The sequence below is a fragment of the Mixophyes fleayi genome, chromosome 2 (assembly GCF_038048845.1).
Source record: "Mixophyes fleayi isolate aMixFle1 chromosome 2, aMixFle1.hap1, whole genome shotgun sequence".
In the NCBI taxonomy this organism is placed as follows: Eukaryota; Metazoa; Chordata; class Amphibia; order Anura; family Limnodynastidae; genus Mixophyes; species Mixophyes fleayi.
In genome coordinates, this window is record NC_134403.1 from 333,713,011 (window position 1) to 333,738,406 (window position 25,396).

The 25,396-nt window shown below is 36.1% G+C and overlaps 1 protein-coding gene across 1 annotated transcript; it reads left to right on the forward strand.

Annotated features, from left to right (window-relative positions):
* Nucleotides 1–2,926: 2,926 nt before the first annotated feature.
* Nucleotides 2,927–15,298, forward strand: LOC142139387 (polyubiquitin-C-like). The gene is given in 3 exon segments (XM_075196954.1): nt 2,927–3,057; nt 5,033–7,545; nt 13,525–15,298. Coding segments are annotated over 2 exon segments (3,198 nt in total). The 5' UTR covers nt 2,927–3,057; nt 5,033–5,038; the 3' UTR covers nt 14,216–15,298.
* The last annotated feature ends 10,098 nt before the right edge of the window (nt 15,299–25,396 follow it).

Consider the following 25,396-nt stretch of genomic DNA (forward strand, 5'->3'; position numbering starts at 1 on the left):
AAAATCTTATCTGTAATAACCATGTTCAGATTTGTGTGCAAGAGGACGTAATTGGTTCGTACTGTTCAAAATTGTGTCCTGAAGTCCAAAATAGTCCTGATGTGGTGTCCACTCCTTCCTACAAGACTCCTTCTGTGCTGCTCCCCGCTTATGGAGCTCTCTACTACGCCTAATCAAACTTTCCCACAGCCTTCAAATCTTTAGGCGCTCTTTAAAAAACCCATCTCTTTTTCAGAGGTGATCTTATCCCCTATAATACTATTCACACTAATGCACCCTCACAACTATCCCAAACTCAACTCTGAGCCACATTTGCTCCTCTTGTTTCAGCTGTGCCCTCTTCCACTTAGAATGCAAGCTTTCTAATGAGCATTGTCCTTCATACCCTTTTTTTCATGTGTGCATTTATTTTGCCTACCTTGTATGTTTTATGTATGTACTGTTCTCCCTACTGTACCGCGCTGCAGAGCATTGTGGCGCCTTACAAATCTACGAGAAGAAGAAAGAAGAAAGAAGAAGAAGATCATTTGTTGTCTGGGGTTCCTATTGGACAAATAATCTCTCCTGGATAGTTCTGCACCTTTAAATTCTCAGTAGTCCATAAGTATCCGAGTTGTGCCTTTCTGGTGTCACCTTGTTCTCATTTGGATTTAGTATGTTCTCTTCCCATTAGGGGTTAGGTATTCTGATGAAGTTGAGTCTTTGGTTTGTGGGTAGCTGACATTTGATATAGTTCTTAATTTTTGGAGATCAGTGTCCCTCAACAAAAATACCATGTATTAGATTGATTTACATATATATTGATATTGTGAAAATAGATGGATAATACTTACATCTGTATGCGGCTCCTGGTAATTAGGGTCTTGTCACCCTGGAATAGGGTAGCTGGTTGTATTTAGGCTTGGGTATGACAGGGAGGGAGGAATGTTGGTAATTCCCAGACTGATTATATCAATAACCGCAGCAAAGGATTAATGTAAATATAATGTAAATATAAAATTAATATTTATTCAAAGAATCTAAAATATATCACATGTGACGAGAAAACACAAAGAGATCTATATCAAACAATCTAAAATACAGTTCATACAGTGATATAAATAAATAAGAAACTTGCGATGGGATTAGTGTACACGTTAATTCTTTCATTTGTTTGCCCTATGGGGGGGAGGGTATTCTCCCTGCTAGTTAATCCGAGCTTGGTATAGTTGTATTGTCACTAGTTTCCAGATTCAGAAAATAGGGGAGATCCCAGGGGTTTGTGATATGTGGTGGCATGTTTGAATAAGGAGGGGCTTTAATAAAGGTGGAATTATCCTTTAAGTTTTCTGATAGGAATTATGTAATGAAGTTATGAGGTAATATATATAGTTATCTGAAAATAGCATTCCAACAAGTATTCCTATACTTTTTGCAACAATTGCAGCCACAGCCAATTGAAAATGGTTAAATTCTGTCTTTGTTAAAAGGATTTTTTCCTCTGTCTAATAGAAAAAAATCTGTCCAAATATTCACCATTCAGAAGACCACTCTCGGTACTGGAAACAGTTCAAAAATTCTCCCCAATTTCTCACATTTTAGAAACAAATAAAAAAAATCAAGAAAGTTGAGCAGGTTTGAGACAGTTCTCATTGGCTTTGATAATTCTCACTTTATAGAACCCCCACTCCTTGGTTTCTTGTATTATAGCAATATCAAATATCTCACTTAGTGCATGGCAAATTTTACATATATTTTTGGCTGTTAGAATAATGTATTTCATATTAGATAAACTTGTCTGTTTAATGACACTTTAATAATTACTTGCACAGGTTGCAAAACAAGTACAATGGCTTCAGGATTATAATTATATATTCATATTTCGTATGAACTCAAACACTCAGGACAGAGTCAGCGCCGCACCTACAAACAAAACTAAATTTACTGGCATGACTAACACTTAATTCCACGTAAACAGCAGGCAAATGGGTTAGTTCATTCATACTGACCTAACACAATGACCATATGGATGAAAGCTTAATGTAATGTAATAGTGGTGAATGGCATGCAATACAGAAAAAGGGAACGATGGAAAGTATGGAAGGGAGTAAAAGGCAGTCTACACAGGACTAGATGTCAATGGTATCCACAATTGTCACCGGTTTTTAGGTGCATTGTACTGTAGTAAGTTGTAACGTGAGCAGCTATGATTTCCTGGCGTACGTGAGCTTTCAGTGTTCATCCTGATGCCACGAATAGGGTTATTGAGCAGCAGGGGGTCGGGTAGTGATAAATCGTGACTGCACATCCCCACACTTGTCCCTTGGAACTCTCCTCCAGCCTTTTATGCGCCATTGAGCACACAAGCCTGATTTTAAGTTGGACGCAGGTGTACATCCTGTCCCTAATATTCCACTGTCACTACAAATTATATATTGGTAAACAGACAGATACTATTCAGACACAATTAAAATAAAATATACTGTAATGTTTGGAAATACTGCTACTTTGGAAAATGTTTCCATTAAATTTACACATTTATAACAGTGAAAATACAATCAACCTTAAGTGCACACCTAATCCCTCTACTACAATCACAATGGAAGCATAACAAAATCTTAATATTTCTTAAAAATATATAGATTTATTAAACTGAGCTATTAAAGAGGTATAAAAAACACCACACAATTATATATTAGAAACAATAAGTTAATGGATAGCACTGCATAAAATAATATGCACTGACCATACAGTAACCTTTCATCTATTCTTTTTGCACTTTAAGGACTCTTTCACAATGATGCAAGAATGTATGAAAGATTTAATAACTAGGCGATGCCCTGTTTGCTAACCTATCATTAAGGTTATTAAGCTTAATATAGTGATATGGAATTCTTGATTGGGCAATAACTGTTGGCTTCGTTATATGTATAGGAACTGGTTTGTTTCCTTTTTGACGTCACTCAGGAGTCTATGTACATGTTCGCTGTAAGCTGTGCCAGCCAGTTTGCAGTGTCAGGAGGCACTTGAGCTTCAGCAGAACAAGACTTCAGTTGTCACACCTGGGTGAAAAATAAGGTATGAATTTAAAGTTGATAGTCCAATGTATTCGTTTTATTACACTGTATTACTTTATAATGAACTGGCTACATGATCTGATTCATAGTTAAATTTAAATAGCATTGTTAGTTTATCTATATGTCTTGGGATACAAGCAGATCACTGGTACCTTTGACTTCTCACAGATTTGCTAGATAGATTAATTAATTTCTCAAGTTACAGCGGATTTTCGAAACACAGTAGAGTGATTGACTTTCCCACTTCGATCTTGTGGTGCTGTATGTGTACTGCATACACAATTGTCCTCCACCTAGAAAAAGTATTTAAAAAGTATATACATAACTCGCTGCTGCTTTTTGAGTGGAATGGATGCTTTTTGTTATCCTTTGATTGAACAACTTGTGTCATCCACTGTGGAGGAGTCTTGGGTGGTTGGTTCTGTTGCCTCTGTTAGGTGTTAGACTATGCCTTACACAGGACAAATAGAGAGATAGTCTATGATAATTTTAACAAAGCGGTGTAAGATAGATGGTTTGGGTGGCATAAGAAGTATCAAATTAAGAATATATCAGTGGGAGAGAAGTGGAAGATGTTGTGTCAGGGTGCGGTGTCTGGGTGAAGTTTATGTAGCAGTGGTGGACAAGTGGAGAGGTCAGGAGAGAAAGATAGTTGTATGTAGGGGTGTAGCTTGTAAAAAAATGTAAGCATAGTATGGTTATAAAGAAAAAAGTAGAACAGAGGGAAGAGCTGTCACAGAAACTTGAGGTATAACTTTTGATTGGTTGGAAATGGATGAAGAATTGATGAGTAGAATTATATTAAAAAAACAGATAAAAATAACAGTAAAATTTAAAATATAATAATAATAAAATACTACAATTAAGAATAAAATATATCTAAAATATAACACAAAAAAGTAAAGAAAATAAAAACAAATAAAAATATGAAAAACTTTAAAGAAATTAATAAGTTAGACAATGTTTTTAGATATAATTCAACAAATTAGCACAAAATGTACATCAAAAGAACAACACATTTCAGTAAATAAGGCTGTATGTTCCACATCGCTCACAGCACTTCACCATGAACTTATTCAATTAACTTTTTCTCTTTCAACTACTCACTTCACAACACTTTTCTCCAACTCCGCTCCTCTCTCCAGCATTCTATTTCTCCCTCCCCTATTACTATTTCCCTTAACTACTTCCCTCCTTGCTAGTCTGCACCCGTGAACTGTTCTGTTTCCTGCACCCTCACTAGTCTACTTTAGCAGAAACAAACCTCACAACTACAAATCATGCTTGTATGTCCTCTTTCTTGTCTTTGTCCTTCCAATGGCTGCTGACAACATCTCACCCAACACTGGGCTCTGTCAAATTCCTACTATTTTCTTATGCACCTCGTTCCAACCCAAAAATGTCCATGCATCTTATACACTATCCCTTAATACATCTCAAATCTCATCTCAAAGTAATCACCCTCTTAGATCTACCACTGACCTGCGCCTTGCCTCTAATAATCCCCTCATACTCCTCCTAAAAGTTTTCTTCCATGCCACTAACCTCATGGAATTCCTTAGTCTCTCCCACAGACTTCAAATCTTTAGCCAGTCTCTGAAAGCCTTTCTCTTAATTAGAGCTTATCCTACTTCAACCTATACTTCCCACACTAATGCACCATAAGAACTGCCACAATCTCTACTCTGAGCTACACCAATCCCCTTGTTTCAGCTGTGTCCTCTCCAACTATAATGTAAGCCATCATGATCAGGGCCCTGCCTACCCTTTGTTTAACTGTCTGTATTTCATTTGTATACCTTGTATGACTCTGTTTTGTATAAGTCCTGCTTTCCTGTCTGTCTGGCTTAGTGTAGCACTGTGGCACCTTACAAATCTATGGTAATAATAATAGTAATAATAATAATAATAATAATAATAATAATAATAATAATAATATATGTATTTTCACTAAGCTCTGATCATTTGCTTTCCAGCCAATCATGCAGATCTTTGTCAAAACTCTTACTGGAAAGACAATCACTTTGGAGGTTGAACCTTGTGACACTATTGAGAATGTGAAGTGTAAGATTCAAGACAAAGAGGGCATTCCACCAGATCAGCAAAGATTGATCTTTGCTGGGAAGCAGCTGGAAGATGGGCGCAGCCTTGCTGACTACAACATCCAAAAAGAATCCACCCTTCACCTTGTGCTTCGCCTGAGAGGTGGTATGCAGATCTTTGTAAAAACCCTCACAGGCAAGACCATCACCCTTGAGGTTGAGCCCAGTGACACTATTGACAATGTTAAATGTAAGATCCAAGACAAAGAAGGAATTCCACCTGATCAGCAAAGATTAATCTTTGCTGGGAAGCAGTTAGAAGATGGACGCACTCTCTGTGACTACAATATCCAGAAAGAATCCACCCTCCACCTTGTGCTCCGTCTGAGAGGTGGTATGCAGATCTTTGTGAAAACTCTTACTGGAAAGACAATCACTTTGGAGGTTGAATCTTGTGACACTATTGAGAATGTGAAGTGTAAGATTCAAGACAAAGAGGGCATTCCCCCAGATCAGCAAAGATTGATCTTTGCTGGGAAGCAGCTGGAAGATGGGCGCAGCCTTGCTGACTACAACATCCAGAAAGAATCCACCCTTCACCTTGTACTTCGCCTGAGAGGTGGTATGCAGATCTTTGTGAAAACCCTCACAGGAAAGACCATCACCCTTGAAGTTGAGCCCAGTGACACTATTGACAATGTTAAATGTAAGATCCAAGACAAAGAAGGAATTCCACCTGATCAGCAAAGATTAATCTTTGCTGGGAAGCAGTTAGAAGATGGACGCACTCTCTGTGACTACAACATCCAGAAAGAATCCACCCTTCACCTTGTGCTTCGTCTGAGAGGTGGTATGCAGATATTTGTCAAAACTCTTACTGGAAAGACAATCACTTTGGAGGTTGAATCTTGTGACACTATTGAGAATGTGAAGTGTAAGATTCAAGACAAAGAGGGCATTCCACCAGATCAGCAAAGATTGATCTTTGCTGGGAAGCAGCTGGAAGATGGGCGCAGCCTTGCTGACTACAACATCCAGAAAGAATCCACCCTCCACCTAGTGCTTCGTCTGAGAGGTGGTATGCAGATCTTTGTGAAAACCCTCACAGGAAAGACCATCACCCTTGAGGTTGAGCCCAGTGACACTATTGACAATGTTAAATGTAAGATCCAAGACAAAGAAGGAATTCCACCTGATCAGCAAAGATTAATCTTTGCTGGGAAGCAGTTAGAAGATGGACGTACTCTCTGTGACTATAACATCCAGAAAGAATCCACCCTCCATCTTGTGCTTCGTCTGAGAGGTGGTATGCAGATCTTTGTCAAAACTCTTACTGGCAAGACAATCACTTTGGAGGTTGAAGCTTGTGACACTATTGAGAATGTGAAGTGTAAGATTCAAGACAAAGAAGGCATTCCCCCAGATCAGCAAAGATTGATTTTTGCTGGGAAGCAGCTGGAAGATGGGCGCAGCCTTGCTGACTACAACATCCAGAAAGAATCCACCCTTCATCTTGTGCTTCGTCTGAGAGGTGGTATGCAGATCTTTGTGAAAACCCTCACAGGCAAGACCATCACCCTTGAGGTTGAGCCCAGTGACACTATTGACAACGTTAAATGTAAGATCCAAGACAAAGAAGGAATTCCACCTGATCAGCAAAGATTGATCTTTGCTGGGAAGCAGTTAGAAGATGGACGCACTCTCTGTGACTACAACATCCAGAAAGAATCCACCCTTCACCTTGTGCTTCGTCTGAGAGGTGGTATGCAGATATTTGTCAAAACTCTTACTGGAAAGACAATCACTTTGGAGGTTGAACCTTGTGACACTATTGAGAATGTGAAGTGTAAGATTCAAGACAAAGAAGGCATTCCCCCAGATCAGCAAAGATTGATCTTTGCTGGGAAGCAGCTGGAAGATGGGCGCAGCCTTGCTGACTACAACATCCAGAAAGAATCCACCCTTCACCTTGTGCTTCGCCTGAGAGGTGGTATGCAGATCTTTGTGAAAACCCTCACAGGAAAGACCATCACCCTTGAGGTTGAACCCAGTGACACTATTGACAATGTTAAATGTAAGATCCAAGACAAAGAAGGAATTCCACCTGATCAGCAAAGATTAATCTTTGCTGGGAAGCAGTTAGAAGATGGACGTACTCTGTGTGACTACAACATCCAGAAAGAATCCACCCTTCACCTTGTGCTCCGTCTGAGAGGTGGTATGCAGATCTTTGTCAAAACTCTTACTGGAAAGACCATCACTTTGGAAGTTGAACCTTGTGACACTATTGAGAATGTGAAGTGTAAGATTCAAGACAAAGAGGGCATTCCACCAGATCAGCAGAGATTGATCTTTGCTGGAAAGCAGCTGGAAGATGGGCGCAGCCTTGCTGACTACAACATCCAAAAAGAATCCACCCTTCACCTTGTACTTCGCCTGAGAGGTGGTTTGTAGATCTGTGACTATAAGTTCCAGAAATAATCTACATTACATTTAGTTCCACAACTCAGAGGTTATTGTCAGAGCTGAAAGATAAGAACTTACCTATGGACAATGTAAACAAGAAGTTAGGTACTTGCTTTATCTGTCATATGGTTAACATATATTATACTGGTATAGTTATTCCTATGGGCTCTTCTAAAAGCAAAAGTGGGAAAGCACAGTGCAAATGTAATTGTAATGTTCCATGTCTAGCGCAACTGCATCTATTTTTACATTTGATATTACTTTGTGAACAGTTACAGATGTAAGGAATTGCTTGACTTTTTATATTTATAGTCTTTGGGGAACATGTGGCTAACTTTTATTAAAAGTGAGACATGGTATAAAAAAGGTTGGCAAACACTGTTTTAAAGTAATCTCCTGCGCAGCCGCTTATTGTACCCTGTCCTTCTGACCTTATTCAGTTAACCTAGGGTTGTAGCATGTCATGACTTTGTTGCATTCAAAATTATAAGGTAATCAGGAGCAATTCTATGGAGATCAAGAGCCTCCCGGGCAAAAATAATGATTCTTCAATTAATTTTTTAGACCAAATGGAATCAAGTTAAGGCAGTGGTGACCAGCTGCAACATTGTATAATTTATCATTTATAGAATATACATGTAAATTCAATATTTTAAATTAGAGAATAAACAGAGACTGATGCACCAGATGCATACACAGATATAAATTATAGGGTGAAATTAGAGATTTATTTTTGGATAGCAGTAACTGAAAGTGGAAATAACAGACAGGGGATAATGGTTACCCTTTCCCATAGTGTGCTAACCTTTGGAGAGGTCAGGGTTGTATCGGAGAATTTTATTGAAAGTTAGATTATTACTCACAAATAGAGATGTGAAGTCCTGAATATATTTGTTAGCCCTTTCCCCCAATACTTTTCTTGTTAAAATGTTGTAAAATTTGTGAAAAAAATAAAAAATAAAAACCTTTTATCTTTCATGTATTGTGTTGAAAAATGTAACCCAACATATATAAGATCAATTGTTATATTCAAATGCATTCATTTAGCATAAAATAAAAAATGTGGATCTGCTTGCACTTATAGTACAATATTATTAAGATTTGTCTAACATTGACCACTGGTATGACCAGAAAGACAAACTCACAATCCTTGTATTTATGTTCTTCTAGGACATCTTTTTTCTGCTATTATATATAAGCAATAAACTTTCTTGTAATAAATAATGTTTGCTGTATTAAATCTTAAACATGCAATCTTGCCAGATCTGGATCGATCAATCACAATATACAATGTTGGGTAGCTGGCGTTGGATATAGTTCTTAATTTTTTGAGATCAGTGTCCCTCAACAAAAATACCATGTATTAGATTGATTTACATATATGTTGATATGGTGAAAATAGATGGATAATACTTACATCTGTATGCAGCTCCTGGTAATTAGGGTCTTGTTACCCTGGAATAGTGTAGCCGGTTGTATTTAGGCTTGGGTATAACACGGAGGGGGGTATGTTGGTAATTCCCATACCTGATTATATCAATAACCACAGCAAAGGATTAATGTAAATATAATGTAAATATAAAATTAATATTTATTCAAAGGAAATATATCAAATGTGACAAGAAAACACAGTGGGATCTATATCAAACAACCTAAAATACAGTTCATACAGAGATCTAAATAAATAATAATAATTCTCAACAGGTGTCTATTATTCAACAGACACATTTATATTGAGAAAGAACAGATATTGAAAACTAATAAAAGAACTGTGTTCTGTAGGTGAGAGAATAATAAACAATTGGCAATTGGCAATCCCAGTGGAAACCTGTAGGTAACGACTCACTTCTGCACAATGAATGTATTCAATGCAACAATATATGTGTGGCCCAACGAATTTAGTCCTCTGGACTTTCTCAAGGGTCGGTGGAGATTGACAGTAGATTAGTGTTTATATATATATATATATATATATATATATATAAACTGGCGATAGGATTAATGTACATGTTAATTCTTTCATTTGTTTGCCCTATGGGGGGAGGGTATTCTCCCTGCTAGTTTATCCGAGCTTGGTATAGTTGTATTGTCACTGGCCCCCTGATTCAGAAAATAGGGGAAGATCCCAGGGGTTAGTGATATGTGGAGGCATGTTTGAATAAGGAGGGGCTTCAATAAAGGTGGAATTATCCTTTAGGTTTTCTGATAGGAATTAACTAATGAAGTTATGAGGAAATATATATAGTTATCTATAGCATTTTAACCGGTTTTCCTATACGTTTTGCAACAATTGCAACCACAGCCAATTGAAAATGGTTGAATTCTGTCTTTGTTGAAAGGATTTTGTCCTCTGTCTAATAGAAAAAAATCTGTCCAAACATTCGCCAGACAGAAGACCACTCTCAGTATTGGAAACAGTTCTAAAAATTCTCCCCAATTTCTCGTATTTTAGAACCAAATAAACAATAATCAAGAAAGTTGAATAGGTTTGAGACAGTTCTCATTGGCTTTGATTATTCTCACTCTATAGAACCACCAGTCCTTGGTTTCTTGTATTATAGCAATATCAAATATCTCACTTAGTGCATGGAAAATTTTACATATATTTTTGACTGTTAGAATAATGTATTTCATATTAGATAAACTTGTCTGTTTAGTGACAATTTAATAATTACTTGCTCAGGTTGCAAAACAAGTACAATGGCTTCAGGATTATAATTATATATTCATATTTCGTATGAACTCAAACACTCAGGACAGAGTCAGCACCGCACCTACAAACAAAACTAAATTTACTGGCATGACTAACACTTAATTCCATGTAAACAACAGGCAAATGGGTTAGCTCATACTGACCTAACACAATGACCATATGGATGAAAGCTTAATTTTAACTTACTAAGAGTGGTGAATGGCGTGCTATACAGAAAAAGGGGACGATGGGAAGTATGGAAGGGAGTAAAAGGCAGTCTACACAGGACTAAATGTCAATGGTATCCACAATGGTCACCATTTTTTAGGTGCATTGTACTGTGGGAAGTTGTGACGTGAGCAGCTATGATTTCCTGGCGTATGTAAACTTTCAGTGTTCAGCCCGATGCCACGAATCGTGTTATTGAGCAGCAGGGGGTCGAGTAGTGATAAATCATGACTGCACATCCCCACACTTGTCCCTTGGAACTCTCCTTCAGGCTTTTATGCGTCATTGAGCGCACAAGCCTGATTTTAAGTTTGACGCAGGTGTACATCCTGTCCTTAATATTCCACTGTCACTACAAATTATATATTGGTAAACAGACAGATACTATTCAGACACATTTAAATTAAAATATACTGTAATGTTTGGAAACACTGCTACTTTGGAAAATGTTTCCATTAAATTTACACATTTATAGCACAGTGAAAATACAATCACCCTTAAGTGCACACCTAATCCCTCTACAACAATCACAATGGAAGCATAACAAAATCTTAATATTTCTTAAAAATATATAGATTTATTAAACTGAGCTATTAAAGAGGTATAAAAAATACCACACAATTATATATTAGAAACAATAAGTTAATGGTTAGCCCAGTCTTTAAAATAGAGTTCAGAGTATACTGTATAAAATGATATGCACTGACCTTCCAGTAACCTTTCATCTATTCTTTTTGCACTTTATTTAAAGACTCTTTCACAATGATGGATGAATGTATGAAATATTTAATAACTAGGCGATGCCCTGTTTGCTAACCTATCATTAAGGTTATTAAGCTTATTATAGTGATCTGGAATTCTTGATTGGGCAATAACTGTTGGCTTCGTTATATGTATAGAGGAACTGTTTTTTTTCCTTTTTGATGTCACTTAGGAGGCTATATACATGTTCGCTGTAAGCTGTGCCAGCCAGTTTGCAGTGTCAGGAGTCACTTGAGCTTCAGCAGAACAAGACTGAGGTTGTTACACCTGGGTGAAAAATAAGGTACAAATTTAAAGTTGATAGTACAATGTATTTGTTGTTTTACACTGTATTACTTTATAATGAACTGGCTACATGATCTGATTCATAGTTAAATTTAAATAGCATTGTTAGTTTATCTATATCTCTTGGGATACAAGCAGATCACTGGTACATTTGACTTCTCACAGGTTTGCTAGATAGATTAATTAATTTCTCAAGTTACAGCTGATTTTTGAAACACAGTAGAGTGATTGACCTCTGCACTTGGCTCTTGTGGTGCTGTATGTGCACTGCATACACAATTGTCCTCCGCCTAGAAAAAGTATTTAAAAAGTATATACATAACTTGCTGCTGCTTGTTGGGTAGAATGGATGCTTGTTGGTATCCTTTGATTGAACAACTTGTGTCCCCCACTGTGGTTTGTTCTGTTACCTCTATTCTAAAACGTAACAATGATGTATACAATGCTATACTAGGTGTTAGACTATACCTTACACAGGACAAATAGAGAGATAGTCTATGATAATTTTAACAAAGCGGTGTAAGATAGATGGTTTGGGTGCCATAAGAAGTATCAAATTAAGAATATATCAGTGGGAGAGAAGTGGAAGATGTTGTGTCAGGGTGCGGTGTCTGGGTGAAGTTTATGTAGTAGTGGTGGACAAGTGGAGAGGTCAGGAGAGAAAGATAGTTGTATGTAGGAGTGCAGCTTGTAAAAAAATGTAAGCATAGTATGGTTATAAAGAAAAAATTAGAACAGAGGAAAGAGCTGTCACAGAAAATTGAGATATAACTTTTGATTGGTAGGAAATGGATGAAGAATTGATGAGTAGAATAATATAAAATAATCAGATAAAAATAACAGTAAAAATTAAAATATGATAATAATAATAATACAATTAACAATAAAAGATATCTAAAATATAACATAATAAAAGTAAAGAAAATAAAAACAAATAAAAATATGAAGAACTTTAAAGAATTCAATAAGTTAGACAATGTTTTTAGATATAATTCAACAAATTAGCACAAAATTTACGTCAAAAGAACAACACATTTCAGTAAATAAGGCTGTATGTTCCACATCTTTCACATCACTTCACCATGAACTCATTCAATTAACTTTTTCTCTTTCAACTACTCACTTTAACAACTTTTAACCAACTCCGCTCCTCTCTCCAGCATTCTATTTTTCCCTCCCCTATTAATATTTCCCTTAACTACTTCCCTCCTCGCTAGTCTGCACCCATGAACTGTTCTGTTTCCTGCACCCTCACTGGTCTACTTTAGCAGAAACAAACCTCACACCTACAAATCATGTCCTCTTTTTTGTCTTTGTCCTTCCAATGGCTGCTGACAACATCTCACCCAACACTGGGCTCTGTCAAATTCCCACTATTTTCTCATGCTCCTCGTTCCACCCCAAAAATGTCCAAGCATCTTGTACACTATCCCTTAATACATCTCAAATCTCATCTCAAAATACTCTACCTCTCACCCTCTTAGATCGACCTCTGAACTGCGCTTCGCCTCTAATAATTCCTTCATACTCCGCCTAAAAGTTTTTTTCTATGCCACTAGCCTCATGGAATTCCTGACCATGCCCGATTAGTCTCTCCCACAGACTTCAAATCTTTAGCCACTCTCTGAAAGTCCTTCCACTTATTAGAGCTTATCCTACTTCTACCTATACTACCCACGCTAATGCACCATAAGAACTGTCACAATCTCTACTCTGAGCTACACCAATCCCCTTGTTTCAGCTGTGTCGTCTCCAATTACAATGTATGATCAGGGCCCTGCCTACCATTTGTTTAAATGTCTGTATTTGTATACCTTGTATGACCCTGTTTTATGTATGTCCTGCTTTCCTGTCTGTCTGGCATAGTGGAGCACTGTGGCGCCTTACAAATCTATGATAATAATAATAATAATAATAATAATAATAATATTAATAATAATAATAATAATATATGTATTTTCACTAAGCTCTGATCATTTGCTTTCCAGCCAATCATGCAGATCTTTGTGAAAACTCTTACTGGAAAGACAATCACTTTGGAGGTTGAAGTTGGTGACAATATTGAGAGTATGAAGAGGAAGATTCAAGACAAAGAAGGCATTCCACCAGATCAGCAAAGATTGATCTTTGCTGGGAAGCAGCTGGAAGATGGGCGCAGCCTTGCTGACTACAACATCCAGGAAGAATCCACCCTTTTTCTTATACTTCATCTGCGTGGTAGTATGCCGATCTTTGTGAAAACCCTCACAGGAAAGACCATCACCCTTGAGGTTGAGCCCAGTGACACTATTGACAATGTTAAATGTAAGATCCAAGACAAAGAAGGAATTCCACCTGATCAGTAAAGATTAATCTTTGCTGGGAAGCAGTTAGAAGATGGACGTACTCTGTGTCACTACAACATCCAGAAAGAATCCACCCTTCATCTTGTGCTCCGTCTGAGAGGTGGTATGCAGATCTTTGTGAAAACTCTTACTGGAAAGAGCATCACATTCGAGGTTGAACCTTGTGACACTATTGAGAATGTGAAGTGTAAGATTCAAGACAAAGAGGGCATTCCCCCAGATCAGCAAAGATTGATCTTTGCTGGGAAGCAGCTGGAGGATGGGCGCAGCCTTGCTGACTACAACATCCAGAAAGAATCCACCCTTCACCTTGTACTTCGCCTGAGAGGTGGTTTGTAGATCTGTGACTACAAGTTCCAGAAATAATCTACATTACATTTAGTTCCACAACTCAGAGGTTATTGTCAGAGCTGAAAGATAAGAACTTACCTATGGACAATGAAAACAAGAAGTTAGGTACTTGCTTTATCTGTCATATGGTTAACATAAATATTACTGGTATGGATATTCCTATGGGCTCTTCTAAAAGCAAAAGTGGGAAAGCACGGTGCAAATGCTATTGTAATGTTTCATGTCTAGCTCAAGTGCATTTTTTTTTACATTTGATATTACTTTGTGAGCAGTTACAGAAATAAGGAATTGCTTGAATTTTGTATATTTATAGTTTTTGGGGAACATGTGGCTAACTTTTATTAAAAGTGAGACATGGTCTAAAAAATGTTGACAAACACTGTTGTAAAGTGATCTCCTGCGGAGCCACTTATTGTACCCTGCCCTTCTGTCTTTATTCAGTTAACCTAGGGTTGTAGCATGTCATGACTTTGTTGCATTCAAAAGGGTAAGGTAATCAGGAGCAATTCTATGGAGATCAAGGGCCTCCCGGGCAAAAATAATGATTCTTCAATTAATTTTTTTAACCAAATGGAATCAAGTTAAGGCAGTGGTGACCAGCTGCAACATTGCATAATTTATCATTTATAGAATATACATGTAAATTCAACATTTTAAATTAGAGAATAAACAGAGACTGATGCACCAGATGCATACATAGATATAAATTATAGGGTGAAATTAGAGATTTATTTTTGGATAGCAGTAACTGAAAGTGGAAATAACAGACAGGGGATAATGGTTACCTTTTCCCATAGTGTGCTAACCTTTGGAGAAGTCAGGGTTGTATCAGAGAATTTTATTGAAATTTAGATTATTACTCACAAATAGAGATGTGAAGTCCTTAATAAATTTGTCAGCCCTTCCCCCCCAATACTTTTTTTGTTAAAATTTTGTAAAATTTGTGAAAAAAAAACAAACTTCTATCTTTCTTGTATTGTGTTGAAAAATGTAACCCAACATAGATAAGATCAATTCTTATATTCAAATGCATTCATTAAGCATAAAATAAAAAACATGGATCTGCTTGCATTTATAGTACAATATTATTAAGATTTATCTAACATTGAGCATTGGTATGACCAGAAAGACAAACTCACAATCCTTGTATTTATGTTCATAGGATGTGTTCTTCTCTCTCCTACATTTGGGACACAGGGAAATCTCTCATTCCTCTTTTGAACAAATGTAAAGGATTTAGATGTAGCTGAAAAGTTTGGATAAATCTATCATGGGTACTAGTTTGAGCCCATCTTAGGTAGCTTCAGCATTCCCTTCCACTCCTCTTTAGAAATGTCACCCACATGCCTTCTTTATAACACAAGAACTATGATGAACTTTTGGGGCATATCTTAAAATAGCAATCCAGTTTCTGGTGGGGTCACTTAAAAAATAAAGATTTCAGCAGGTACATGGCTATATTTGGACAACCGGTGTCCCACTGGAGAAATGCAGCATGTCGCTGTTGTACGTATCTATAAAATCAATTATGGATTACATGATATTGTTGCTGTAGTTCCTCAAATGAAGAGAATATTTTATTCATGTTATTGAAAACTTCAACTGTATTAAAGCATAAATTAATTTGAAAATTAAATAAGATCTTGCATGAAGCTTTATTTTTTCAGGAGCATAGCAACAGCAGAGTGTAACAGGCATCAAATCAGCATAAAGTCATACACGTTGGTTGATGGAGCGAACAGAACTCATTACAGAATCCTACTAACTTACTTCTTATACTTTACAAAGTCATTGTGGTGTGATATGATCAGTTAAGCTTTTCTTTCTCAAACATATATCTACTAGCCTTAAGTAATTATCTGTAAGATGCATGCATGTTTGCTAAGCTTATAATATTTTATAATTTTTTCTGATCTGCTTATCTTATAATCCTATTGACTATTTGTTTGCTTTATTATCTCAAACAAATCCTCAGGTGTCTCCTACTCTAAAACCCTTACATAACATAGATAAGCTTAAAACCTTTCAATGGCCTTCTTCTTACAGATATTTTGCTGATTTAATCAAAGTATAATAAAAAAATATAAGATAATTAGCAATATAGGCTCTTAGTGACAACCAATGTGTGATATGTGCAAAAAATGCAAACCAAGTAAACCAATTAATAATAATATAATATATAGTAGGCTTCTTCTCATCCTTAAACTTATTTGCATGTGCAATACATCAAATGCAAAACAAAAAACAGAAGCACCACACATAGTGTATCAAAACGTAACATCAATATTAAAAAGTACAATGGGATATAACTGTGTACCAAAAACAAAATTTTAAAAGCTTATTTGATGCATATATGGAGTAAATGGACAATCTTCCTTTTCAGTTTCCTGTATTGTAGTGGTATATTTCAATGAAAGCTGTAACTCAGAAAAAGAGCAACATAGTGTAGTATGTTCTTTATTTAAGACTTAGAAAACTCAATTATTCTCAATATGAGCACACCAAATCAAAATCTCTTTAAAACATATATCAACCAGTCAGCCAATATAAATACATCTTTAATATTTAAAAATATACATAGAAACATATATCCAATGAGCATAGATTCAAACAATAGTATCAAATATTACCTGAGTTCTTCCAAGATGGGAAAACGAACTCCTGGCCAGGAAGAACGTCCCAATAAAAGCTGTAACAAAAATAAAGGTCCAACAGATCGATCACCGACGCATTTCGTCACACTGACTTTATCAAGGGGTTAGCAGCACTCAAAGAAAGAGTGGTTTAAATAGTCCTATGTCCTTGCAATTAGGCCAATCAAAGGCAATAGCATGATGATGATTCAGATGATGATTCAGATATCAAAAGTGCTACCAAAAAGGGTTCAATACATCAAATATCTATACATATAATCATCTAAATACCTACATGACCTTATTTTAAGAATATAATTTAAATAAGATATTAAACTTTTTGTTGGTGGTTTTAAAAATCCTATACAGAACCAGAGAACATCATTTTGTTGGTGGTTTTAAAACATGTACACAACACCAGCGATAATACATAATTAGAACCCTATTAAAATAACAAAGTATATCATATATAATAATTCATATTCAAAAATATATATAACAATCTAATAGAACTTTAGAATCACATGATTAACAAACCATGGTTTTGTAAACACAGGATTTTATGCACACGATTTTATAAACACAGTAATCCAAACCCAGATCTATAATATAAAAAGCAATTCATTGAAAAACAACAATTCATTGTTATATTAAAAAGGTTATTAACATGTTATAACTATATAAAAAAAAATCTTATTTTTCTACTTGGGGAGAATTACTGTATTTATTACTCCATAAGGTCAGGTTATAGCCACTAAACATAACCAATGGCCTCTATAATACTATTTTATTACATTAGCAGTCATAGGCCCATACTAGTATTCATTTCGGTCATATAAATACATTCTTAATACTTAAAAAAATATATAAAAATTATAAATGGAAAATATACATGAATATGATACTCAATACATCTAAAGATAAAAATAAGAAAAAGGGAAAGAAAGGAAGAGAAAAAAGAAATGAAGTATGCATATTAGCATTAATTAATTAAAGGTGCTATCCTGAATGCTTCATTAAGTCCTAAAGGTGTCAAAGTGCCCAATTTAAATATCCAATACATCTCTCTACATATTAACTTGTTAGTTAAATAACCACCTCTCATTCCCAATGCCACCTGTTCAATGGCTTTAAACCTGAAACTACCAGGGCCCACTTTATGATTTTTAATAAAATGTCTCAAAACTAAGTGTAATTCAGATTAATTTTTAATAGATCTGACATGTACCTGGATATATAGTTTCAGAGCTCTTTTTGTTTAACCAAAATATTTTAAATGACATGGACACTGCAGTAAGTATACCACTGAAGTTGTTTGACAATTCATTAACTTCTGATTTTTAAATTCATTAATATTAGAGGAATAAAAGAAGGTTTTACTACAAATGTTCACTAGTTCACACACATTTCAACTTGAGCACTTAAAAAATTCACTAGTAGACTTTGTTATAAAATTTCTCTTTTTATTATCATTTTTATTCTTTAGCATACAGGGTGCCAGGAGACACCATAGGGCCCAGTATGGGGTCCCTATGGATAATACTCCAGTATTTATTTAGTACATGATTAATCTTTTTTCATCTTTACTGTATTCTATTATGAAAGGAATCATATTTGTGATATCTTTCTTGTTTTTATATAACAGAAGATCTTTTTTCTTCAAATTTTATCTCTACCGAATACTTTAGATATTATAGATATTCTCTCTCCCTAAACCTATCTGCATATATCTTCAATTGTTCCTCACATATATTAGCATTTGAGTCATTTCTTTCAATGCAACTTAACTGTGAAAAAAGAATGTTATTCTTTCATTTAATAAGGTGACTGCTATCATAATGGAGATAACTATTTGTGTGAACCTGCTTAATGAAAGTCTTCGTCTCGATCTTCCCTTCTTTTATTTCTAGAACCAAATCTAGAAATGCAATACTCTGTTTTAGATGTATACCTCAGAATAAATTGGTTGTTACCTATAAATTTCAGAAATTTGTCAAGAGTGTCCAATGAACCATCCCAAATGATTAATATATCGTCATTATATCTACAGTAAAAAAATGATATGCTGAGAATAGATATTTTTATAATAAATCGAATCAAGCTCCCATTTTCCTTTGTACAATTTTGCGAAGCTCGGCGCAAATATTGTGCCCATCTCTGTACTGCATGTTTGAAGCTAAAACACTTCCAAAAATGTAAATAATTATGTGAAAGAATGACTAAAACCAGATCACAAACAAAAATGTTATGATCAGTACTTAAGCTATTATGTGATTCCAAATAGATACATAAGTCCTTCTTAACCATTTGATAAAACAAATCAATATTGTCACCTTTAAACTCTGCGGGAAAGAATTTGTATGGCAATTTTGATCATGATTTTATTGTTCTCTGCTCATCAGGTTTAGCTACATTTAGCATAATAGAATATAAAAATGAAGTATTCAAAAACAAAAATTGAGATTCATAATCTGTCATATGTAAAGATCTCCAACAGGATGAATTATCTTTAATAAGCAATTTGCTAAATGCAGTACAATTCCATGTGTGTGTGTGTGTGTGGCGGGGTTGGTTGTAGGGCTGTAAATAATGATACTGTCTTTAGAATTGTCTCCATACATGGAAAATCTGATGGATTTAGGGAGAGCAAGGTTCACAGGCTTCAGGGTAGTAAAATTTTAATGTCTAGCATCCCTAAAAACCCTTCAGCAGACCTTGTCTAGCACGTATGCAATTACAAGAGGCCCACTATACAATACTTAAATGCGTCAGCCACTACCATGACTCCTCCCCAACCGGCCTCTAAGAGGGGGTTAGACAAATAATCAAACTTCTTCTACCCCCATAAAAAACTTAGGAAAGGGGAATGTATGTTTATAAATATATGATAAAAACAACATTAAGGCTGCTAGAACTATTTCTTTCATTTAATGTAATATTTCTTAAGCATCTCATTATTGAATATAGGTGAACCTGTTCACAGTAGCTAGCATTTTAAAGAAGCATTCTGGTAGCATATCAACATTATTATCAAAGCTATAAAATGCAGCAGAGGGCAAAAATATTAAAAACATACTACATTCCCACAAAATCTCTCCCTGGTGGAGGAGATATGTTGAGATTATTGAGCATTTTCCTTACATAGCATTGGGGACAAGGCTTTTACAATGTATACGTTAGCCATATTTCAATAAAGACGCAAATATCTTTAACCTTAGCTTTTTATTAGAGAAATCAGATAACCAGAAATAATCATATACTATTGCGTCATATTCTATTCTCCAAATCATCTTGCTTAGATAAACATTGCTCCAACTGTTTAGTGGTGACATTCAAAAAAGTGGTGACTATGTTCAAAAAATCTTCCAATATTTCAAACCTGCAAAATGATACATCTTTTGGATTGTTATTTTCAGGTTTATGGGAGGCACATTTTTGGGATAAGGAAAGGAAGAATAGGGCAGAGGTATGACTTAGAAAATATTGTGCAATTGTGTATCAAACAAGATTACATATTATATATATATATATATATATATATATATATATATATATATATTTACATATTTATCATCACACATTAACACAAAAGTATGCAGCATACAAAAGTGGTTTGATGCAATGTGCATGTGTAATAAAAGCATCTGTATTTAGAGTTACAAATATGGGTGTCACGAGCCTACTAGAAATTGATGGACGAGCGACTGCCAGCAGCTGGCACTACTGTGCAAAAAGTTATGGAGTGTTCACCAAGAACACGCAAGTTGTGGCCCTCTATGCCAGTACCTAGTGAGGCAGCTGGAGCCTGAGCGAAGAGTGGTGAAGATAGCCGAGGTCAGAACCAGGATATCAAACAGAACCAGAATTGTGATACAAAAGGGTATTACGGGATGCCTAGGTGTTAACCAGCAGATACGAACAAAACCAGAATCAAGATACCGAAGAGTAATCAAGAATTAGCAGGAGTCAGAGCCAAAATTTCAGGAGTGAAATGAACCAGGAAGAACTGGAGCAAAAACTAAACAAATACTCTGGCAGTGGGGTAGTGCCAGAATCTGCCTTATATAGGAAGTTGTCAGGATGAGGGCCTAAATCTGATATAATTAAATAGAATATTAAATGTCAGGGCCCAAATAAAATAATACATTTATACATAGAAGTGAACATGATTTTCGTCTCAGATAATAGAGTGCTTCCTTTTTTAAAAAAATTGGTCAATTAGCCCAGTAGGAGGTAATTAGGTTGAACAGACCCTCTGTGAGTAGACTAGCTTAAGATATGCAGATCCTAGACATCCATTGTTTTGATCCTGTATTCCACTTCCTAAAACATAATAATGAAAAAAAGCTCAATACATGTTTTCACTTGGCTATAGAAAAAGAAGTATTGGTTTAATGCATTAAAATACCTACATTCATTGCTTGCTAAAAACTGATATTTTTGAAGATAATGCAGGTTACCCTATGATGTATGAGATTTGGAATATAATCATCATCATTTATTTATATAGCGCCACTAATCCCACAGCGCTGTAGGGAGAACTCATTCACATCAGTCCCTGCCCCATTGGAGCTAACAGTCTAAATTCCCTACCATACACACACACACACACACACACACACACACACACAAACATATACACACACACAAACATATACACACACACAGACTAGGGTCATTTTGATAGCAGCCAATTAAGGTTTTTGGAATATGTTCACAACATTTGATATTTTTTTGTGGTAGTTATTTATATACTTCTATGTATAATGTTTAAGATTATTTTTTATTACTTACTAGCATCATTTTTTTCACTATTATTTTTTCTGCACATTTGCTATTTCTGGATCTTTTGGGTATGAGGTTCTTATAGTGAAGGGCGGCAAGTGAGGTTTTTCCACCCACTTTGTTCTTTGTTCACGTTTGAATACACTATTGCACATCTTGACGTATATTGGGCCACCATTAATATCTAGAGATTAGAGAGAAAGTCTTTTTGACTCCCACATGGCCTGCAATTTTGGGGCCATTAGACCAACTAAGTACCTTGAGAAGGAATTTAGGCTCTAGAAAAGAGCGATCAACTGGTGGAATTTTGGAAGATGTACTGGTTAGTGCTAAAATGCTGGCAGGATCCAGAATTAGTTTAGAATCTGGTGAAGTCTGAAGATCTGAAGTGTCAAAGGAACGGGAGAAAGCATTGACTCTCAATTTCTTAGAACCTATTTTATAGGTCAGAATTAAATTAAAATGTGGGAAGAATAATGACCATATAGTTGCCTAGGTTTGAGAGAGTGAGCAGTTTGGAGGTAGGTTAGATTCTTGTGGTCGGTAAATACCATGATATTATGTACGGCCCTCTCAAGAAGATAATGCAGCATGGTGGCTAAGTGGTTAGCACTTCTGTTTCACAGTGCTGGGGTCATGAGTTCAATTCCCGACCATGGCCTTATCTGTGTGGAGTTTGTATGTATGTATGTATGTATGTATGTATGTATGTATGTATGTATGTATGTATGTTCTCCCTGTGTTTACGTGGGTTTCCTCTGGGTGCTCCAGTTTCCTCCCACACTCCAAAAAAACATACTAGTAGGTTAATTGGCTGCTATCAAAATTGACCCTAGTCTCTCTCTCTCTGTCTGTCTGAGTGTGTATGTTAGGGAATTTAGACTGTAAGCTTCAATGGGACAGGGACTGATGTGAATGATTTCTCTGTACAGCGCTGCGGAATTAGTGGTGCTTTTAAATAAATGGTGATGATGATGATGATGATAATGATAATGCAATTCCTCTAATGCTGCTTTGATTGCTAGCAGTTCTTTATCCCCATCCTGTAGTTCCTCTCAGTCGTGGAAAACTTTTTGGACACTAACCCAAGACTTAGCAGGAGTCAAAGACGGAATTTCAGGAATGAAATGAATCAGGGAGATCTGGAACTAGCACGCTGGAGCAGGAATCACACAAGGCGCCCCAATACTCTGAGAGGGTTACTGCCAGAATCTGCCTTATATAGGAAGCCCAATAACACATTGGTGGTTAGTGACAACACCAGATCACTGACTGCTGATAAGGAAACCTATAATTGCAGCAGAAGTAATCGGAAGTTGCGTCCCATTGCTAGGCAATGGGCATGCAGAACTAACAGCTAGAGAAGGCATCCGTCACTGCTGGGTAAGCAAGGATGGCATCCTATTGCACCTGTAGATGCTGATTGGGGGCTTGCATGTGCAACTTCAGTAAATGCATAAGCAATTAACATATGGACACATCTTTAGGTATGCCTCTTAGGAAACGTAACTGTTACACCATACCTCAGACTGTTTTAAAGATGATGATGAATTTAATATTTTGAATCTTTACAATGTTACAAAAAATTAATGGAATATTTTTTTTTTTTAAAGAAAATATGCACTCCCCCAAACCATGCAACTTTCAGACTACAGCTTGTGGCTAGTTTTCACTAAAGAAGTGGGAGTACAAGTGTGGGATCCCTGTGCTAAAGTGATGCTGACACACCAGGCTTCACAGACTGGGCTGAAACACAGAGAAATCTGCAGTACCATGGTCCCATGTCGTATTAGGACAATCTGGTTCTTCCTGGCACCACTGGGTGCCAAGGTTATGGTAAGTGTAAAAAATAAGGATCACTGGGATGGCAAATATGCCAGTATCCTCTCCCACAAGATTAAAAGGGTGTTTGGCCATACCTTTGTGCAGCTCACTACAGAACTGCTGGTGGCACCCACAGCACCCACAGAGCTAGTACCTATATCTGCAGTGTGAGAGTATGAGCAGAAAGAGAGAATCTGCAGAGCAACCATATGTTGAGACAGAGCATGTAGCCAGCGGCCCAAAGCCTAGAGAGTGGCCAAGAAGTAAGACGGTGCCCTTAATATATTTTTGTTTTCTGTAAGATAATGTTGTTCTACTGCAAAGCGACTAACAAATAAAAGCTCCTTTTAATTTAAAAAGTCTGAGTTTTTCGGGAGATCTATTTGATCTAATGGATAAAAATTGATTTAACAGAGATTAAAGTAAAATAATACCTATAAGACTATGAGTCACTCTGTTATACCATATTTAAAACTTGTGATCCTGACTTTATAAATTATTTAATAATGATTGGTTTGATTTTAAACATACTTATCATTCTTAAAAGAGAAACATGTTAGAACTTTCAGGGGGGAATTGAACTTGCCGCATTATTCGTGAATGTAAAGCGGCCCGCGCTCTATTTATGATAGTAGGCTCATTTTAACGCGGATTTCTGCTCATGGATCTCAGAGCTCCTCCTTCACAAATTACTTTTTATCACATGAAAGTTTAACTGGTTGCTTCTTTTAGCCGTGATATCATTAGAATGGTAAAATATACACCAAATTTAGTGAAAGAATATGGATATACTATTCTTTAAACATTTAAAAGCACCATGGACCTGGTTACTTTCCTGTGGGGAATAACTAAGTCTAGAAGCCTGGGAAAAGAAGACTTGGGCAAATGGGCTAGTCACCCGAAAATAAAATATGTTGGATTTATTGGTTTTCTTTGGATATTATCACGCCAAAAGATTTCAATATTAGCTTGAACATATTTTTACTGACAAAGTTAAATAAAGAAATTAGTGTAGAATGGACATGTTACTTTGGATTTTGAAAAAAATTTTTTGCTGTTTGCTTTTTGGTATTGATATGTTGTGAAATTACCCCAGTAGTCCTACTGATTTACCACTAGGTGGCACTTGGTGGTAAGGTTCAGGACAAACTGAAGTTCTCTGGATGCTGCAGACCTGTGATTTTCAGCATGCTCTGGGATACACTACTGTTAGCTTATTCTGACAACTTAATAAAATCAATTTATTAGACTTGGATTTTGTTATACATTTGTATCTTTATTATGTTACACTAGTATGGACAGGGATCTGTAAGTGTTTGCCCCTGGACTTAGCTATAGGATGGAGTGTACATTGCTTAATTTCCTTCAATTGTTGTTTTTTATGGTTTCTAAAACCGAGCCCGAGCATCTCTAATATATATTAACACACTTGCAAGATCCATGTCGCTCTTATCTTGGACCATGTGTTAAGCACCCACAACTGATGCATCTCCTTACAGACGTGTATATATATATATATATATATATATATATATATGCATTTGTCAGATGTGCTACTATTTACACTAACATGACTAAGCATGTAATAGTGTTACAGCTGCCTCATGTTATTCTAATTTAAGCTCTTATGGTCTAGAATGTACACTTGCCATTTATTTTAGCTTCTCCATTTCACCCATGTCTCCTGGATTCAATTTCTTGGGTTCAGGGTGTGTATCCGTAGGTAATTATAGAGTTTCATCTCACTTCATTACTACGTTAGCCCATGATCCTTGCAATGAGTACTAAAGGGACATAATACTGACACAGCCTGATTTGTCTACTAGTGAGCCAAATACCCTCTTTTCTAAGAGTATTTACACTGTTTTAACAGCAATGCATGTAACATATCTATCTTATTGCATTTGAAGTATCTTTATCATCTTAA